The sequence below is a fragment of the Aedes albopictus genome, chromosome 2 (assembly GCF_035046485.1).
Source record: "Aedes albopictus strain Foshan chromosome 2, AalbF5, whole genome shotgun sequence".
Classification (NCBI taxonomy): Eukaryota; Metazoa; Arthropoda; class Insecta; order Diptera; family Culicidae; genus Aedes; species Aedes albopictus.
The window spans coordinates 196,168,705-196,191,050 of NC_085137.1; the positions used below are offsets into that span (position 1 = coordinate 196,168,705).

Consider the following 22,346-nt stretch of genomic DNA (forward strand, 5'->3'; position numbering starts at 1 on the left):
GACCCGGAAAACAGAACGTTGTCGCGGATGCCTTATCGAGGATCACTCATGATTTGAATATAAACGAAAATGACTCGGATTCAGATGATGCGTCAGTGCATTCTGCTGACACAGACGATTCTGAATTCATCAAATGCACAGAAAAACCAGTAAATTTTTTTCACAACCAAATTGTTTTAAAAGTTAACGCTAACGAATCCGAGACCTACGAAGAAATTTTTCCCCGTGTACATCGAAGAACCATAACAAAGGTAACATTTGGCGTGCCAAATTTGATTAAAATACTAAAAGAATATATGGACCCTAGACGTTCCAATTGTATAATGTGTCCCGAAACGGTTATCCCTACCCTACAATTCGTGTACAAAAACTATTTTAGTAGATGCAAGACTTTCAAAATTTGTATATCTCAAAAAATTCTTATTGACCTTCCCAAATTAGAGGACCAAACTTCAATCATTGAAGATACTCATGAAACTGCTCATAGAGGCATTCGTGAGAACCTAGAAGAAATCAAAAGAAGATTCTACTTCCCTAACATGAAACGGAAAATAAGAAAATATATTGTACTTTGTGATACTTGTAACAGAGCAAAATATGAAAGAAAACCATACAAGATTAAACTAGGAGAAACACCAATTCCGAAGCAGCCACTGGAAATCATCCATATGGACATTTACATCGCTCAACCAAACATTTTTTTATCTGCTGTTGACAAATTCACCAGGTACGGTACTTTAATTCCAATTAAGTCAAGATCTATCCCCGATATCCGAAAAGCAATAGTAAAGTACATAGCAATGTTTGGCACCCCTACTATGATTGTTTCTGACAACGAGCCAGCTATTAAATCTATAGAGATCAGAGGAATGCTCTCAGATCTCAATATTCAACAATACTTTACTCCAAGCAATCACAGTCAAATGAATGGAATTGTAGAAAGGTTTCATTCCACTATCACCGAAATTTTTAATGCAAATAAACATAAATATGGCGATATGCCGAACAAAGAAAAATTTCTAATCGCTTGTTCTTTGTACAACAATAGCATCCACACAGCGACTAACCTAAAACCAAGGGAGATACTTTATGTTTCCAAAAACGGGCAGGAACGACCCTTAGACATGGAACGCGTTATTGAGTTAAGAGATAAGTTGTATGACGAAGTACAACTTAAACTCAAAAAAACGCAGGACCAACAAAACAAACTGCACAACAAGAAACGAGAGGACCCACCCACTTTGGAAACTGGAGATGCTGTGTACAACCGGATTCAGGGAGTGAAGTCGAAAATCAAGGATCGCTTCCAGTCAGTGCGAGTAGTAGCCAACCGAGGTCGCACGTACAAAGATTCAGCAAAAAGGAAACTGCATAAAGAAAAACTCAGACGCGTTCGAAAATAGAAATATAACATTTCTAATACATTCTTTATTTTTTTTTTCTTCCCTCTCTCTCATTTTAGATGAAACCGAATCGAACATTTTTCACCGCCCTCATACTGTTCCTGAACTATCAACTATCCCTTACCCAATTTTCAAAAATCCTAAACCTGAAACAAAATCCTGGCCTCCTTACAATTGAAACCGGCAGTAGCTTTATAAAAATAGGAAACCATAAACTTTTTCACGTTATCGAATTAAACAACTATGATCCTATCTTTACAAAACTACTCAAAAATATTCAAGGACTACATAGATTCTCAAACTTTACGGATCTTGTCGAAATTTTGGAAATGAAATTCAATACCGTTCATAGCATTTTTAACGATCTTCAACCAAAGATAAGACAGAAAAGAGGATTGTTCAATGTGCTCGGAACAACAATAAAAGAAATAACTGGTAACATGGACCATAATGATTTTGAGCAAATTTCTAAAATAATAACTGAGTTGCAGATTAGTAATAAAGTATTGACAAATGAGAATAATGAACAGTTTAAAATTAACCTGCAACTTCAGAATCGTATTAATTCCATAATAAATCGCCTAAGTCAACAACAAAATGAAATCACGAAAAATATTATATCTGCGCGATTAGAAAATGAGACAAGCAGGAATTTCAAAATTCTTAGAGAAACGATGAAAATTAACTACAATTTGGATAATCTAAAGTCACATCTAGAGAACATTTTTGAATCAGTACAGCTTGCTAGAACCAAAGTCATCCCAAAACAAATATTGTCAGTAGAAGAGTTAGGATTTGTCTCAAACATTTTGGAGCAGCAAAATATCAGACCGAATAGCATAGAACAGATTTATGAGTTTTTAGATTTGTCCGCGTTCTATAATAATACAAGATTAATTTTCATTATTTCAATCCCCAGAATAGATAACACAACATACGTTGAATTTTTATTAGAACCTCTTTTAGTTTCAAACAAGACTTTAAAACTTCCAGCCAATGTTGCTTTGCATAATGGTAACAAAACCTACTTCACCAAGGAGAAATGCCGAAGGATCGGAGTAACCAAACTCTGCAGTCTCGACAAACTAGTAGACATCACCGGAGACTCGTGTTATTCCAAACTACTGAAAGGGCTATCCGGTAACTGCACCTTCACTAAGTACCACCAACCTCGGGCAGTAAAAAGGATTACAGACAACCACATTGTAATCACAGATGTACGAAACATGGAGATCGATTCGAACTGTGGTTTGACCAGAAGGAATTTATCTGGAACGTATCTAATAGAGTTCCACAACTGTTCTGTTATGATAAACGGTACAAAGTACAGTAATGCCGAGTCATATAGAATGGAACCTGCACTGGTAATGTCATTGGACGGTTTGCACATCAACCAACAGACCCTGGAGACCCAACCAAATATTGATGAAATCCGTATTAGAAATAGGCACCAGCTGGAAACAATAACGAAACAGCATAAAATTCAGACATACACTTCGCTAAGTATGTCAACTCTCTGTTTCCTTTTAAGTATTTTTGCAGGCCTTCTATGGATAGTCAAGAGACAAAAACAAATATCTCTTTATGTAGGATCATCCACGGAGTCCAACGTGAACCCGAAGGACCAACCGAGCAGAACCGAGGTCAACCCAACGAATCGGGACGATTCGTCTCCAAAAGGGGGAGTAGTTAAGATCGAACCCTCCTGGACATTCCCCATGAAAAGCATCGCCTTCACACCGATGCTCATGGCAACAACAACAACGACAACACCGACGACGATGACGGCGATGCCAGCCCGTTCAACCTCGAGCTCGCAAGCCGCAAACATCAGCAGTTCTGCCCCTAGCACCCAGAAGTAGAACGGACGCACCTAGCCAGGTCAGCAAGCCCGGCAGCCACCGATGTCACCAAGTGGACGGACCCACCGACGGACCACATCAGCAGGTTTATGCCAAGCAACAGCAACATGGCAATCACTTCCTGTATTTTTCATAATAAGCACTTTCTTGATAGGTTTCATTTGAATTGAAAGACAATAAAGAATTATTACTTTTCCGGACGTCAAGTCGAACAGTTAGTCTTTTTTTAAAACCTAGTCTGGATGACGAGACTCAGAAGTTACATATCCTCGAAAACGAGAGCATTACTTGTTGTGTCTGAATAGTGAACAACAGATGATTTATTCTGCATGTTGGTGTATGTTTTAAAGCTGGTTACACAGATGAAGAATATTCTATTCAACTTGATATTCAGCCATCTATGTATTTCTGATTAAAGAGGTTGAACAAGCCATACTTCAGATCAGTATTCAGCTGCCGTTGTGTTCTGCCATTGACACCATTAACCAGCCATTGTTCAGTGAATACTATTACTGTTCAGCATTCATTGTTACTTAGGATGGTTTCGCATTATGCGATTTACACACTGTGTTCTGTGTTTCTAACCTTTCGCCAACCGATATTGATCTGGTTTTATTGCTGCTGTTCTTTTTAGTGCTGTGATTGTCAAGAGTTTAAGCTTACTTAGTTTGGGTAGTGGTTACGATTAGGATATCTCAGATCAATCTTCAGCATAAACGAAGAGCAACGATCAATCTTTGCAGACTTATGCCAGATGATATAACCAGTCTTATGCCAGATGATGGCAGTCCAAGAACCTTACTTTCCTAAAAGGAATTTCTATATAGGAAACCTTGTGAATCCATCAATGATAGTTGAATAACAGCTTATTCAGCCAAAATTTTTTAAAATAAAGTTTATGAGCGGCTTATTCATCCATTATTCAGCAATAATGTTTGTTGAGCAGTGTTTGCTACTTTCAATAAATATGAAATATCAAACTCGCGTATCATGCCTCGAACCTGTGTGCTTGTTAACAACGCAATCGTCGCGCACTCATATCTGAACTAACTACTAGAGATGTATGTGCTTTCTCACTTGATGTATCTGTTGAAAACCTCATCAGGAAATACGTCTATTGTTCGGCTTATATTCCGCATGATAAACCTTCCTCTGCTGATCTAGCAAGTCATTGCATACTGCACTTCAAAAGGTCTTCCGCTAATTGTTGGAAGCGACGTTAATGCTCACCATATCATCTGGGGCAGCTCAGACATAAACTTGAGAGGCTCAAGTTTGATGGAATACTTATAAGTAGTACAGATCTTAACACAAGCAACCACCCAACCTTCATGGTATCTGCTAGAGAGAAAGTGTTCGACATAACGGTTTGCTCTAGTAGAACTAGTTTCGAGACGACCAATTGGCATGTGCCAGATGAAGAGTCTTTATCTGATCATCGCTACATCTTTTTTAAATACTTGAAATTTTCATCACAACTTTACGTTTTGGGAATCCCCGGTCAACCAACTGGGATCGCTTTAGTGATTTGGTTGCGGCCAAATTTCATGGATACTAACCATCCATTGATACTTCAAGTTATTTAGATGATTCCGTTGATATTACAATCATAGACTACAACGGCCTGGAAAATTTGGAAAAAGCTTGCCCTCTACAGGGTGCGGCAGGAAAAAATGCGAAAAGTTCAAGGCACTATTACACACTAAATATGGGATACATATGACTATTTTTTCATGACAGTGTATCAGTCAATGTCTATATTCTAGCACTAAAAAATAAAAATGAACATATTTGATGTTTAACATGTGATAATGTAAGCCTATTAAGCGGGTATCAATAAACGGCGCGCCCATTGGTCATTAAACAAAATGAATATAACAGTATAAAAATTAGCTTAAATTCGATGAACAACCAGACCACACTGATCCAGAGCCATAAAGTTTCACATACTAGATGAAATAAGTACATATATTTGATGATATTGTAGAGAAAATTAAAAATTTTGTTTTATCAGATACGAAATTTAGCGACCTGTGTACTTTTCTGCGGTTTGAAAATTCTTATTGTCTTCAGCTTCAGGCGCCGCCCTGTAAAGGTTAGTGACCAAAATCTGAAAATTTTTAATTAACTTTTCAGAAAACTAGCCTATTAGAGATCATGGAACGTTGAAACATAGATTGGTTAACGTCAAATGGACGAAAACGAGGTTTGAAGTTGAAAAACACTTTCGCATTTTTTCCTGCCCTATACTGTACGGTCTGTGAAGACCACAAGAGGAACCTCTTCATGGAACTCTGATTTGATGAAGCTCTGGAAAGAATGTAGAAAGAGTTGGAACAGACGACGTTCGGCTGGCTCGGAGGCTTTCAGGTCAGCTTTCAAGGCCTACAAGAAAGCTCTCTGGTCTGCTGAACGATCCGGTTGGAGAAGCTTTTGTACAAATGTTTCCAGTTTGAGTAAAGTCAGTCGGTTAAGGTGTCATGATGCATCACTAAGCTTTCAAACGAATCATTGACTTTTTGCTTTTCAATGATTGTTTGCCTCGCGATTTTGAAGTGATAAAAAACTGTCAATTTTGCAGCAACCCAGCAGAAAATGTATCATCGTAATTACTGCGAGTGAGCATATAGGATGATACATTTTCATACGAATATTCGCTTTGGTGGCAGAGAATTATCACTTTGAAATTTCGAGCCACATATTCAACATGGCTGCCAATGCTGATGATGCCGTAAAAATCCTTAACCAAACCAGGTGCTCCACATGGCCACAACAATCACGCAGTTCCGTGGGATAGACCACCCAGCCAACCACATATCGTAAATCATTGTGTGGAAAAAATCGTATATTCACATATATTGAATCAGAATTGTATAATAATACGTATATGTGTTGACAATGATTGCGTAAAATCGCATTTCATGCCAAATTAAATTTCAATTGCGATTTTGTTTCATATAGTCGTCTCCGATCATAAAAGGTGCGAGATACTATCGGTAGGATCGCACAGAGTCGGATAGAATCGTGAAAAAAACATACATTCTTAGTGTCAAGCTGTAAGTTCGCTAGCATCGTATATATGATTTCTGTGAATCGTGGAAATCGTCGCTTCACATCGTATATGAATCTGTTAAATCGAGCTTGCTAACTAACGGTATGATGAAAATCGGTGAAATCGTATACAACTATAATAATGTTATATATTGATCGTTTGCGTCACACTTGCGTCGTATACGAAGTGAATGAAATCGTAGAAATCGTATATTCATTTTTACAGTCGCATATGATTGTTACTGCACTCTTAAGAGTCGAATCTTAATCTCGGAAATCGTAAATGGTTTTGTTTACATATTTGTATGATGGAGAAAAAGAAAAAAATGAAATTCATAACAAATTTGTGTTTTTGTTGTTGTTGACACATTCCAACCATGGTAGCAATAATTTCAACCGAATATATTGGTTTTCATACTATTTATATACAGCAGATGACTTACAATAAGTGATGTATAGTTTCCAATAACGATGTGAATTCCGGGCCTCTTGCACGGCACCACTTTTGGTGCCACTCAATGCACAACAACAACGCCCCCACCACAAGTCTCGCACCGTATCATGCTAATTTTTATTCGTTTCATGCCATTCACTCTGAACTCTTTTTTCAACTTGGCAATATAGCCAATAGAGATAACGCGCAGTTCTCAATCGAAGGACCTGAGTTCAATTCTCACTGAACGCCAATTGTTTTTTTTTATTTGAAAATCTTGAGTCGTATATTGGTACTCTCAATCGTAATAAGATCATGCACAATCGTATATTTAGACGGATGAAATCGGCGAAATCGTAGAAATTTTTCGAGAAATCGTAAATCATGTTGAATGGAATCGCAGTAATCGTATATATGTTTCGATATGGCCTCCACTTTAGTATGTATATGCCTGTTTCGTGCATTGAATACGATTTCTTTGGTTCTATATATGTGTGACTATTTAAGTTGCAACTTTGAAATAGCAACCAAATTGCTGGCTGGGCACATGTCCCGGCACCGAATACCAAACTTTTGGAGAACCGGATCGCTACGTTGCGGACCAAGATAGGTGGATTAACACAGTACGAGCAGGAGAATTGATCAACAAGGTTAGTTCGTTATGTTGCTGAAATTGTGAAGCCCACAGAACTCCGAGATATCACAGAAGTCAACATGTACAGCGGTTGAGAGCTCATGCGAAACGATTGCGGCGTTATGGCGAATGTTCGAAGCGGAAAGAACAAAACCGGATGTTCAACATTAACGAAAGGGAGTTCTACAACTGCATCCGAAACGACAAGCCTGATTATGGACAAGGCCTTCCGTAGATTGGCGACGTCACAAGTTCTGGGCCAATCTATGGGAGAACCCTGTCCAGCACAGCGACGATGGGATGTGGTTTGCAGAAGAAGAGCGACAGTGCAGTGTAACGGAGTTGACCGCGGTCGTACTAACCGCCCAGGATATACCTGAGGCTACCCGGTATACCAGAAATTAGGCTGCACCAGGACCCGATTTTGTGCACAATTTTTGGTATAAAAAATTCGACTGCAAGAAGGCGTACGACTCAGTTCCGCACTCGTACCTTCATAAGGTACTGCAGTTGTACAAGGTAGACGGGAACGTCATCAGACTGATGCAACTCTCAGCATCAGGAGGGGAATATTGCAAGCGTACAAATACCTCGGCTTCCTACAACTTAGACGTATTCGCCACTCAGCGATCAAGAACAAGATCTTGCATCGTGTCAACTGTGATCTGAGTGGTGGAGGCGTTCAACAGGTTTGCTGTGCAGTACGAGTGGCGTTCACCAAGCATCGAGAGAGTCATCCTGATCGAGATGATCGTAGTGTGGAAGCAGAAGGAGTTGCAACCCCACCTGCTGGACACACCCCTATTAACTAGAGCTTGTGCGCATCGATATGGCAGTGTCGAACGCGTGGCTGGTGCGGGGTGACCTCTTCTTGAAAAAACAAAAGGTTTCATGATAACCTCACAGGACCGGGCAATTGCGACTAAGAAGTATCGGCGGTACATATGTATTGCACGAAGACGGGGAAGACCGCTGTAGGAAGTGCAATTCAGTACCTAGGGGAAATGATCGAGCATATTCAGTATTAGCTGGATCAGCCCACCTCGATCGTCACAACGAAGTTGCCAAGATTTCACCAACAAGCCAACCTTAAAGCACAACTTGGTCGACTGATATGTACCAGCCGGGTCCGGTTCTGTAAAATAGTTGCAAGCTGTACTGGGATCGCGAGATCATTACGAACGTCCTCATTCGTACCAACCGGCAAGACATTGTAATATACTACAAAATTATGAAGCGGGTAACCCTCATCGGCATCGCTGTACCGTTAGACCATAATGTCCAATGAACGTTCTCCGGCAAGATACCCAATTCCCTCGATCAAGCGAAGGAGTTGAAGCAGATGTGGTACGTGGAGGACGTTCGTATAGTTCCAGTTGTCCTCTCGGCAACCGGAGTTGTCCCTAAATCTCTCCTAAGGTCTCTAGACGAGCTGGAACTGAAGAACGACCTGAACAGCATCCTGAAATCGGTGATTGTATCCTGTAGTATAGTTAGGCGGTTTCTGAATCATCACAACTGACATCCGAAGCAGACTCATTAGAATACATATAAGCAAAGCCGGCTAATGAGATCCACAGAGCCTAAGTCCCTTTGGCATTCCGAATGCCCGGGATAGGTGAAAGTTTCTAGCAATTTTTGCTAACAAGTGCCAAAACTCTGTAATAATATCTAATAATAATGATCTTCTACATTCGTCCACTTATTTCATCCTGTTGATTTCTTCATCCGTCGCATGGCAACTTGGAGAAGACCTAATCATCAGCTAAAGCTGTTAGTGTGAGCAATAAAATGGTAACTGGAAATACTACAGAAGTGTGCAAGTTTTTGAATGGTATTGACTAATATGATTTGGCTTGAACAATCTTTTGACTGCAATAGCCGTCCATATTGCTCCATTTGTGCTTTCCGTTCAACGACGAGCACGAGTGCAGCCCGCATGAGAACTCTTTCCTCCACGCCAGGTGATAAATACACGCCTAGAGTTACTATGCATTGCACACATTCACGTTGTCACAGTCAATTTTCGCCCGCCCGCCACAGCACTGTGAGACACTTACCTGGTTGTCGATTGCGTTTTGTGGTCGTCCGGTGGTCAATTTGACTACACACAGCAACAGGGTCAGAACGAGCAGAATCTGCCGGGAGCTCATACTGGTGGCGGTGGACAGCATCTTTCCGGGGATGTGGGTGTGTGGTTTGGCCAAAGATCACAAACTGTGACAGATGCTTTCAGGCGTGCGTTGAACCGTTTTCTAAAGGTGAGTGATGGGTCTTGGTAGCAGCAGTAGCAGCAGCAATGTTCTGTAAAAGTGGAAGTCAAACGAGAATCGACTGTTAGAGCTTCAGGTGTTATAAATTGACTAAATATAATGTGTAGGTCAATAATTGTATCCAACAGTTCAAAAATGCCCTGATATTTATTTATATATTTTTTATCTGTATTAATAAGATTGTTAGCCCTAGGCTTGTTCATGTGGCCCCTCTAGAGGACTGCTGGAGTACAATCAAAGCAGCCATCAACAACGCAGCTGAGAGCACTATCGGGTACGTAGAAAGGAGTCGACGAAACGATTGGTTCGACGAGGAGAGCAGAGCGGTTCTGGAGGAGAAGGATGCAGCGCGGGCGGTAATGCTGCAGCATGGAACCCGACAGAATGTGGAGCGATACAGACAGAAGCGGAAACAGCAGACCCGTCTCTTCCGGGAGAAAAAGCGCCGCTTGGAAGAAGCGGAGTGCGAGGAAATGGAACTGCTGTGCCGTTCACAGGAAACACGCAAGTTCTACCAGAAGCTCAACGCATCCCGCAAAGGCTACGTGCCGCAAGCCGAAATCTGCAGGGATAAGGACGGGAGCCTCCTGACGGACAAACGTGAGGTGATCGAAAGGTGGAGGCAGCACTTCGACGAGCACCTGAATGGCGAAGAGAATGTAGGCACGGAGGACCAAGGCAGCGGAGGAAATGACTATGTTGGTGCAGCAGAGGACGGGAACGAACCAACTCCCACGCTGAGGGAAGTTAAGGATGCCATCCACCAGCTCAAAAACAACAAAGCGGCTGGCAAGGACGGTATCGCAGCGGAACTCATCAAGATGGGCCCGGAAAAGTTGGCCACCTGTCTGCACCAGTTAGTAGTCAAGATCTGGGAAACCGAACAGCTACCGGAGGAGTGGAAGGAAGGGATAATCTGTCCCATCCACAAGAAAGGCGACAAGTTAATGTGTGAGAACTTTCGAGCGATCACCATTTTGAATGCCGCCTACAAAGTGCTATCCCAGATCATCTTCCGTCGTCTTTCACCTAAAGTAAATGAGTTCGTGGGAAGTTACCAAGCCGGTTTCATCGACGGCCGGTTGACAACGGACCAGATCTTCACCGTACGGCAAATCCTCCAGAAATGCCGTGAATACCAGGTCCCAACGCATCACCTGTTCATCGACTTCAAAGCGGCATACGACAGTATCGACCGCACAGAGCTATGGAAAATTATGGACGAGAACAGCTTTTCCGGGAAGCTGACTAGACTGATAAAAGCAACGATGGACGGTGTGCAGAACAGCAGCGTAAGGATTTCGGGTGAACTATCCAGTTCATTTGAATCTCGACGGGGACTACGACAAGGTGATGGACTTTCCTGCCTACTATTCAACATCGCCCTGGAAGGTGTTATGCGACGAGCCGGGCTCAACAGCCGGGGTACGATCTTCACGAAATCCAGCCAATTTGTATGTTTTGCGGATGACATGGATATTATTGCTAGGACATTTGGAACGGTGGCAGAACAGTACACCCGCCTGAAACGTGAAGCAGCAAAGGTCGGACTGGTGGTGAATGCGGCTAAGACAAAGTACATGCTGGTAGGTGGGACTGAGCGAGACAGGACCAGCCTTGGCAGCAATGTTACGATAGACGGGGATACTTTCGAGGTGGTAGAAGAATTCGTCTACCTCGGTTCCTTGCTAACGGCTGACAATAACGTGAGCCGTGAAATACGAAGGCGCATCATCAATGGAAGTCGTGCCTACTATGGGCTCCAGAAGAAGCTGCGGTCAAAAAAGATTCACCCCCGCACCAAATGTACCATGTACAAGACGTTAATAAGACCGGTGGTTCTCTACGGGCACGAGACGTGGACGATGCTCGAGGAGGACATGCAAGCACTCGGAGTTTTCGAGCGACGGGTGCTAAGGACGATCTTCGGCGGCGTGCAGGAGAACGGTGTGTGGCGGAGAAGGATGCACCACGAGCTCGCTGCACTTTACGGCGAACCCAGCATCCAGAAGGTAGCCAAAGCCGGAAGGATACGGTGGGCAGGGCATGTTGCAAGAATGCCGGACAACAACCCTGCAAAGTTGGTGTTTGCTAACCATCCGGTTGGTACAAGAAGGCGTGGAGCGCAGAGAGCACGATGGGCGGACTAGGTGGAGCGTGATCTGGCGAGTGTTGGGCGTGACCGACGTTGGAGAGCTGCAGCTGCAAATCGAGTATTATGGCGGCAAATTGTTGATTCAGTATTATCATGAATTTGATGTTAACTAAATAAATGAAAATGAATAAATGCTTGTTCATCTCGAGACCCACGCTTTACTTCCCTTCCGAAGGAAGAACTCACATTGTGTGAGTTTGTCGGGAGTGGGATTCGATCCCAGGTCCTCGGTGTGATAGTCAAGTGTTCCAACCATCACACCAAGTCCGCTCCACGATATTTATAAATGTTTATCCATTTGATCACTTCAGAACCCATTCACACAATCGGGTGTTTGTCGCACCAGCCAAGATACAGTTGCACCAAATGCAATTAATAATGCGGTTTCCACTTTGCCACCGGCGGGCACCCTTGTATAAGGTAATCTAAGCCGTGTTTGTGTTGAACCGGAGGAAATAAATTTCCCCCCTCGTTACATAAAGCATAAGAGGCAAAAGATTATGTCGCAAATTGCTTCGGCATCGGAAAAAGGCTACCAACATCTACCACCACCCACCCACCGACCGCTGGCTGGCTGATGTGATGTGGTAGAGGTGCACGGCGGCATCAAAGATGACGAAGCCGGCCGTGTGATGAGAAGAAGGATATAGTTTTATAACAAAGATTAATATTTATCAAGCGCGGTATCATCGTATCGGGGAATTACGAAACGCAAGCCGGAGGCGGTGGTCTCCCATCCACCACGAAGGATCGCGACGTGACACAAGAAGTGGTAGGACTCGTGTTATCGCGCTAAGATTGCCGTTCATCGTTCCCTGTTTTCCGGCTGCTGGCAGCCGCGCCGTCTAAGGAGCAGCTCGAGGAGCAAGGGTTGAGTGCTTATTATTCCCGGCATTGCCTCTTGGAACTCGAGGAGGAGAAGGCCGATGGAAACCACATTCAATGTCATCTTTCCAACTGCGAACTGCTAAGCGTTCGTTGGTGTGGTCTGCTGCTGGTATTTGAGTTGTACAGACAGAAATGAGGAAAAACAAGGTCATTATTCAAATTAGCCGGTTTGTCAGTGGCAATCGTAAATGACAGTTCGTGGATGGAATATATTTTGAAGCGTTCATTTTTAACAGCAAATTGGCAGCTGCTAAACGAGTTGGTGACTTATTCTACTGAAGAGGGACACATCATTGAGTAAGTCGAGAATGCGGAAACAAATGTTCGCATTTTTCAATAATGACTAATGACTAATGACTGATGGTGTCCAATATAATTCTGTTTATGCGAAGATGGCGGGGATGGCTAAAATGTTTGGGATATGCAATTTTTATTCTCTCACCAAACAGTTAAACAAGCTGTACCTTTCCATAGAATGCATCAAAAAATCTCAAATTTTGACTGCTTGTTAACCTATTATATGTGCATAATTGATACAAATTTGAGCTCGATAGGTTGATCTTTCGTGAAGTTGAAACCGTTTTCGTAAGACACCATTTTTTAGACAACTAATTTTTGAACTGTCATATCTCGGAAGCTAGTGAACCGAATTGTATGAAATTTTTAACGTTTATCAACAATATATTTCCGAGATATGACAGTTAAAAAATATATTGTCGAAAAAAATGTGTTTTACGAGAACGGTTCTAGCTTCACGAAAGATCAACCAATCGAGCTCAAATTAGTATCAATGATGCACATATGATCGGTTGACAAACAGTCAAAATTTGAGATTTTTTTATGTACTCTATGAAAAGATACAGGTTGTTGAACTATTTTGTGAGAGAGAAAAAAAAGTTGCCTAACCCAAGTATTTTGGCTACCCCCTCTATATTTAGTAATTCCAAGACGAGAGTGACAACCTTCAATCTTCGCAACAGCTTACGAACAATAAAACAAATGCTAGACTTCACACTATGGCCGGTTTCTATACAACCCGGCAACCATTTTTTTAATTCCATCGTTTATGCGGATAATAAGTTGTTTATGCAATTCAGTATCATAATTTAAATTTTATATAACTCATTTTGGTATAATAATGGCCAACTTTTCCGAACTGGTTCATTATGCAACTGAAATGAGTTGCATAATGAAAAATAGTTGCATAATGTTCATAATGCAACTCATTTGAGTTGCATTATGGATATTATGCAACCCAAATGGGTTGTATAATGAAAAAAATCATTGCATAAAATTTTGTATGTTACTCGTTGCAAAACTCGATTTTTCAGCACTCTTCGTATTTATCGGCAAGCCTCGTTGGATAAATGTACAACTCGTGCTGAAAAAATCAACTTTTCGCAACTCGTTACATAAATAACTATTTCGATGTTGCCACTTTTGAAAAGGGTGTATTGTTCATTCTTGGAATTTACAGAAAAATGAGTATTTGAGCCACATTTGCGATTAACGTTGCTGTTATCATAATAAAAGCCAAAGTTCTAAATTTTTGTTGCAATATACATTAATTTGTGGTTTGCAAGCCTCTTTTGGGATGCCTAGTAGCCAATAATTGGACAGATTGTTTAAAACCTGAAAAAATGTAATTCTCGATTCATTAAAAAGTGCAAATATGTGCAGTTAAAAAAAAAACAACTTAAGCTTGGAACAGATTTGTAAAAGTAACAAAATTCGAAAAAGTTGTTGATATCAATTTTACAATAATTTGTCCAGTACCAGTGAAGAGAATTGTCAGACAAAAGAAGCACAAAACAAGAAACAAAGAAGGCGCGACGATTACTCATTATCCCAACTGGTAACAGATAATTTTTGTTGCAGACATAACGGAAGCTGAATTTGTTGCGTACTTTTCAACTCGTGAATAATCAATTATTACCAACCCTAAATCGAATCTTCTTGATGATATATCTGTAGTATAGTTGCAGTGTTTACCGATTCGAAGTTACCGCTCAAAAATCACAATGCAAGGCTTAAAAATCTCTAAACTCGTGTTGCACGATCTTTGTCCTATTCTTTTCAAGTTGGGACAAACTTATGTCGCAATGGGTGGATTGTCGCAACAAATGCAGGTTGCGACATTGTCATTATTGTTGCGCTATGGTTGAATTTTAATTCACTGACAATATATATGTACTTCCGGAACCATAGTATAAAATGCATTGAGAATATTAGTAGAAGTGCTAGATGTCGAATGACCATGAAGAAATATAAAGTTGAGTGAATTAATTTTCCTTTATTTTCCTTTTTTTTAGCCGCCTGGTAAGCCGCAGTGATTCCTGGTCATTGAAAACCCACGTGCTTGTCACATGATATATGTATAGAGAAATTAATGAATTAAGGGATTATTGAAAGATGCAGACTTTGTCCCAGTTTGGTCTCCATACTAGAAAGAAGAAAAAAAAACATAAAAGAACCACCTAGCGGTGATGGTTTCTCTTGAGTTACCAATATATTTTCAGCAAGTGATCGATCAATGAGTATTGCACTTACCAATGAGTATTGCACTTTTCGATTAACTTTCTAAATTTCTTTTAAAGAATTCAACCAAGGATTTCTGAAGGAAACTATAAAAAACAAGAACAAGGACAAGAAAATATTCCAAAATTTTCGAAAACCTTATATTTCTTCAGAGACTCTGCCGAAGATTTCTACAATTTATTTATGGAGCCATCCTGGCATTTGTCCAAGGACTCCTTCCGGATTTGATTCAAGGATTCTTTAGGATATTCTAAAATTTTTGATTAAGGATTTTTGCAGAGAATTCTTTCGAACCACTGTGTGTTGTCCGTTGTCAGATGTTAGTAAAGTTAAGTCTGTAGAGGCCGCGCAAGGTCGAAGACGGTGTGATCGTCTTTTTAAAAATGTATAAATGAATTCATGCAAGAATTTCTCCAAGGAATGCTCCAACACTTCTCTCGAATATTAATCAGTCCTAAGGATTCAATTCATTCACAAATTTTACGAGAAATTTCTCCAAAGAATGCTCAGAATTTTTTCCAATAATTTTCAAAGTTTTTTCTCAGACATTTTTTTAGAGAATTCTTGAATTAATTTTTCGAGATATTCCCCCAGAAATTCTGCCTGAGATTTCTCCAAATAATATTTAATGAACTTATTCACGGATTCCGAAAAATAATCTTCTATGGATATCACAAAAAATATGTCTTCATAGATTCCTCCAATATTTCTACAAACTTACCTACAAGAGAACCTTCAAGACCTTACTGGATTTCTTCCAAAAAATTCTACAAAATATCTTCCGGGTTTCTTCTTGAGTTCTTTTACACTGTGTCCAATAAGTTCTCATACACAATCAAATTGAACTCATTTCACATCTGTAATACGGATTTTCAAAGTAAATTTATTTATTGAAAGGCCAACTAACACTGACCGAATACAGCATATGATAATTGAATTTTATTGGCTTTTCTCCTAGGTGAATTTAATACTACTTAAAGAAAGAGGGAGTAACGAAAGTAATGATAGAAACGGTGAATCTCCGGAGAAAAGCCAATAAAATTAAAGTATCATAAAGTCATGCGGTGATTAAACCTAAACAGTAAAAACAGCATATGTTTTGGAATTAACTGTACTTTATCCTTCTCTGCTGATCGCTTATATGACGTTAGTCAATTTCAGCTGACACGCATGCCATTTTATTGGTATATCGTCTCATTTCAACGAGTAATTGTTTTAAGTTGAAACAAATTTGGTGTCTGTCCTCATCATTGCTTGTAGCAACTATGATTAGAAAAGAAAAAAATATGAGATTCTGTATTGGTGGAGTACGAAGCCGTTTTATGTAGTACAAAATAAAACGAAAATATTAGACAAAAATGTCAATTTACTTGTTTTAATGAGATTTATTGTGTTAAGGTGAATATAGAACAAAGCAAAACCTTGAATTTTCGAAAGCACAAATCTGAGGAGCCAAACATCGCACCGAGCTGAAAAGTTGATCGATTGATCATTCGCTGGTGGTTACCAATAGATCAACTTTTCAGCTTAGTGCGGTACTTGGTTCTTCAGATTTGTGCTTTTGAAAATTAAAGGTGTGGCTTCGTTCTATATTCACCTTAAAGAAGCATGGCTAAATCTTATTTTTTGTGATTCATACTATTCTCATTTCTAAAACATGCTTGTAGCCCTGTTGTGGTATTTTTTTTTTCTTTCAAAATTTAATATTTATGATGTTTATCTTTAAAATAACGGTCATTTTCAAAGAAAACAGCTCAAGTTGAGCTTACTTGCAAATTTCTTACCACATCATCACAATTTTTTACAATTTTATTGATTTAGCCTTATATCTCTTTGGCACAAAAATTGGGATAAAAACGCAAAATTTAACTGTATGTACTTTATTTAGCTACCGTAGAAAAGTTTTCGAACATTTTTCTTGCGTGCCGGAGCACACGGATTTCACAAAACGGAAGTGTACTGCTAGAATTATAAAACCAAATAGAAAATAACGAAATGCCGTTCAATACATGCATTCATTTTGAAAATATGAATCACAGATGTCAAATAAAATTATATTTTCTAAATTTGTATTTTGTATGAGCACTTATTGGACACAGTGTACAGATCCTTCCACGAATTTTGCAATCAGTTTTCAAGAAATTTTCAACAATTTTTATTTATGGATGCCTCCAAAGAATCTTTGAAAAATTCCTGTTAAACTTACTTCAGAAGATTCTTTAAAAATTACATAAGGAATTTCTACAACGATTGCATCTTTCAATTATTATACCAAGAATTTTTCGAAGATTTTCCTAAGAAATCTTACAAAGATTCCAGTGGAGAGACGAGCCACCCAAGGGTTGAAAGTCTCTTTAATAAAGACAAATCAATAAATCAACAAAGATTCCTCCGGGAATCATTTCACAATTCATTCAGGATCATTCAGGAATTGTCTAGGAATTTCCCAAAAAAAAGCATCAGGATTTGGCCAGGATTTCCCTCTGACTTTCTTCGCAAATCCTTGCAAGGTCTCCTGCAGGAATTGATCGTAGGAATTCTCCTATGGTTATTCTAAATATTCCTATGGAAATTTCTCGAAGAATTTCTTCAAGGGCTCCTCTAAGAACTATTCCAATGGCTCCTCCTATGATTCTCCATGAAATTTTCCAAGAATACAAGCCTAAAAACCTCAAAGAATTCCCTAGGATTCCTCTAAATGTTATCCAAGTGATTCATCGAGGTTGTGTTTGATTTATCGTTGAATTTCACATAAATATTTTTTTCTGCATAATTGTGTCCCCTGATGCCTGTGAGAGTTAGTTTTATGCGGCTTTTTTAGATATTATAATCAAAAAATCATACTTTCAATAAGCTACTTCATAAATATAAAATAACTGAGCCGAAATCATTGTTCTTACATTAATTTTACATTTTACAATATATTACTGCCGACAGTATCGACCGCGCAGAGCTTTGGAGAATCATGGGCGAAAACGGCTTTCCTGGGAAGCTGACTAGACTGATTAAAGCAACAATGGACGGTGTGCAAAACTGCGTAAAGGTTTCGAGTGAACTATTAAGTTCATTCGAATTTCGCCGAGGACTGCGACAAGGTGGATGGACTGTCATGCCTACTCTTCAACATCGCTCTGGAAGGTATGATGCGACGAGTCGGGCTCAACAGCCGGGGAATGATTTTCACAAAATCCGGTCAATTTGTGTGCTTTGGGGGACGATATGGACATTATCGCCAGAACATTTGGAACGGTAACAGAGCTGTACACCACCCGCCTGAAACGCGAAGCAGCAAAGATCGGTCTGGTGGTGAATGCCTCAAAAACAAAGTACATGCTGGTAGGCGGAACCGAACACGACCATATCCGTCTGGGTAGTAATGTTACGAAAGACGGAGATACCTTCGAGGTGGTGGAGAAATTCGTCTACCTCTCTACTGACGGCTGACAACAATGTCCCAAGTAACACACTTGTCACCGAAGAGTCACGGCGGCGCAGGTTTATGTTGCGCAAAAGTCACTGTGACTTACTTCTAGCAAGTAAGTGTTTATTTGTTAGAAGTAAGTCACGGTGACTTCTGCGCAACAAAAACCTGCGCCGCCGTGACTTTTCGGTGACAAGTGTGTTACTTGGGGTGAGTCGTAAAATTCGAAGGCGTATCATCAGCGAAAGTCGTAACTACTACGGGCTCTAGAAGAAGCTGCGGTATAAAAAGATTCGCCCACGCACCAAATTCACCATGTATAAAACGCTAATAAGACCGGTGGTCCCGGTGGTCCTTTACACGAGACATGGACCATGCTCGAAGAGGACTTGCAAGCACTCGGAGTTTTCGAGCGACGCGCGCTAAGGACGATCTCCGGCGGTGTGCAGGAGAACGGTGTGTGGCAGAGAAAGATAAACCACGGGCTCGCTGCACTTTACGGCGAATCCAGCATCCAGAAGGTGACCAAAGCCGGAAGGATACGATGGGTAGGGCATATTTCAAGAATGCCGAACAACAACCCTGCAAAGTTGGTGTTTGCGACAGATCCGGTTAGCACAAGAAGATGTGGAGTGCAGAGAGCACGATGGGCGGATTAGGAGGAGCGTAACTTGGTGAGCATCGGGCGTGACCGAGGATGAAGAACGGCAACCACGAACCGTGTATTATGGAAAATATTGTTGATTCAGTTTTATCTTGAATTTGATGTAATACTAAATAAATTAATAAAATGAATGATTAAAAAAACGATTTTCCACAATTTCTTTCAGATGTTGCTTCGGGGGTTCCATCACAAATTTCGACAAGGATTCCTTTTGAATAAGGTCCAGCGGTTCCTTCAGAAATATCTCCAGAGATTCCTTCCACGCTGTTCCAGCGTGTTTCACTGTTTGAAAACAGTGAAAGTTGTCAAAAAATGTTTTAATTAGCTTTTCAGCGGTCTTGAGACAATTCTACATTCAGAATCTGCATTTACATAATTTAATCATCTAAACAAAGTGATTACCCTCCAAACTTAAATTCTTCAAAATAGCTTCACAGAACGGCCGTAGCATGTTTCAGTTGTACGGCAGAATGAATGTTTCTCCATCATCAGCCACCTGTTGAATGCTTCGGATGTACCGAAAAGACAACAAACGATAGCAGCACCAATTGCCCCTTCGCCTAGGCTTACATTCCACAACCGTTGGTACCGTATCGTTTCGGAAGTTGTAAAAAAGCGGCTGATTAGCTGTTTACTTTGTCATCTAGCCTAGCTCCGCACCCCGACTGCCGTTGGCTATCATTGAGTAGTGATGGGTCTCCCCGAACGCCTGCAACAATGCGTCGGTCGTTGGTTGGACGGCTGCTAAAATGTACGCGCGCACGGTTGGTCGGTCAGACAGGTTCACAGAAGGACAACATCATTGCCAATCATTTCCAGACGCGCCTGTGTCAGTTGTGTAAATGTTTTTCCTATTGCTACGTTGATTATCCTTACTCAATGTGAGGGGGAAAAAGGTCAATCGCATTCGCATTCGCTACCTACGGCACGGTGTAGGGAAGAATCCTGCGGTGTGTGTGCGATGAATTTGAAAATGGACCGTTCCAGCTCTTGCACGCTGGCGCTGCCGGAAGAATTGGGTCACTCCTGCTGTCAGAGGACGAAACCGATACCTAGAGAGCATTTGTACTCGTATGTTTTATTTCGCTTTCATTTGCTTTTCTAATCTTGTTTTGCCACTGCTGGCCACTCCGGCGGAAAATGAGATCCTTTCGAGGGTGCGGGAAACACTTTGATGCTGCACGCTCACTCACAGATGAACTTGGTGACAGGCTGTCAAGCGGATGAATTTAATCTTTATATCCCATATGACAAGTTGATGTTTCAGGTAGATGGAGTTCTTAATTAGTTTCCCATGATAATTGCTTCATTATCCCGGGAAGTAAAGTAATCAGGCAGTTACACGTGGACGTCTAAGTGAAAATATCATTTAATGACATGAAAAGCATACACAGTCCAACAAATTGTAATAGGATAATACACGCACTACACGTCAAAAATATGACATTTTCCTATTTTTCTTTTACAGCCAAGTTGCTAAGAAGTCATTCAAAGGGGATTTTCCCCTCTTCCAAATTGTTAGTTCAAAATGAATAAATAATAATAAAAAAAATTATAAGTACATTAACTTTGCTAAATGCAGTATCTTAAAAGAATCAAATAAAGTCAAGGTATTCCACTGCTCAAAATTTTGTAAGACACTCTCCAAGAATCCTGACATGAATTTCCTCAATATCATGGATCACATTTGGGGCTATCCAATCAGTACGTCACGGTCCTAGGGGGGAGTGGGGGGGCTGTGAAAGTGTGACAAGCAATGTACTAAGCATAGGAAGATACTCTCAGAATCCTTAACCCTCTAATACCCAACCCCGCGGGGTGTAGTTTGAGCATTTTTATATTTTTTTCTGTCCTGGGCATATTTTAGACTGATATTTAGGACTGTTCTACATATTTCGAAATAGTTTTAAATATCTTTTAAAACGTATTTTCATTTATTAAATTATTGAAAACTTGATGCATTTGTCCTCTTTCGGATATCATTGATTTTATTATACCTAATTATTGACATATTTTAAAAATTTCACCAATCAATCTATTACCACGGTGTCTGTTACAATAAATATAACCGAAAAAAATAATATTCATAAGTTACCCACCAAATAAAAGCGAAGGGTTCCCTTTTCATTTAGCGCTAAGAGGAAAATATTCTATCGGGAGATCTAGGACATTTTTTTTTCGTGATTTCTTGAACAAATTTCCGAGAAATACCCATTTCTTGGGGTACTTTACATGGAAAATAACCCCTGACAGAACATTTCTCTCTTAGCATCATGTGAATGAATAGACCCTTAGCTTTCATTTGGTTGGTGACTTAGCGATACTGATTTCATTCTAATATTTTTCTACCATAGACATCAAAGTTAAAGAGTTTTGTGGAGTTGAAAACACCCTAAAAATGTTCTCAAAGTTACACGGAGGTAAAATAAAAAAAAAAACAGTAAATATCACAAACTCTCAAAACGTTTTCATCTTCAAAAACCGGTCTCCCAAATGAGTTCAAAAATGAAAATAAGACAAATCAAAAACTAAATTTCACATATTCGTGTATTGGAAAGAATCACCTTCCAAAACATGTTTATATCGCTTTAAGGTGAAACATCAAGAAATCCCATTGCAATTTTTCATACAAACAAATCTGACGAACGAAGCTTCGAACCAAGCCGCACTTGTTTATCCTGGCTTTGCTTACTTTCAAAAAAAAAAGAGGCAGCTTTTCCAAATTGAGCGCATTTATTTACAAATTTTCAAGATTGGTGCTCTTGAAAACGTGAGTAGGGGTTCAAGTCGGCCATTGTGGCAGTCATTTTTGTATCTCCTTAAGGCTTTTTACGGCATCATCAGCATCGGCAGCCATGTTGGATATGTGGCTCGAAATTTCAAAGTGATAATTCTCTGCCTTCAAACGAATATACTTATGAAAAAGTATCATCATATTTGCTTATCGCGATGATTGCGATGATTCCTTTTGCTGCAGCGTTGCTGCAGAATTTTGAGTTTTTTTATCACTTCAAAAACGCGAGG

General features: G+C 40.1%; 1 protein-coding gene across 1 annotated transcript in view; it reads right to left on the bottom strand.

Annotated features, from left to right (window-relative positions):
* LOC115266946 (uncharacterized) overlaps positions 1-22,346 on the bottom strand; it is a 91,909-nt gene that overhangs the window by 20,854 nt on the left and 48,709 nt on the right. The window contains exon 2 of the mRNA XM_062848227.1: positions 9,444-9,687. Within this exon, the coding sequence (XP_062704211.1) occupies positions 9,444-9,557 (114 nt within the window). The 5' untranslated portion in view covers positions 9,558-9,687. The remainder of the gene's footprint in view (positions 1-9,443; positions 9,688-22,346) is intronic.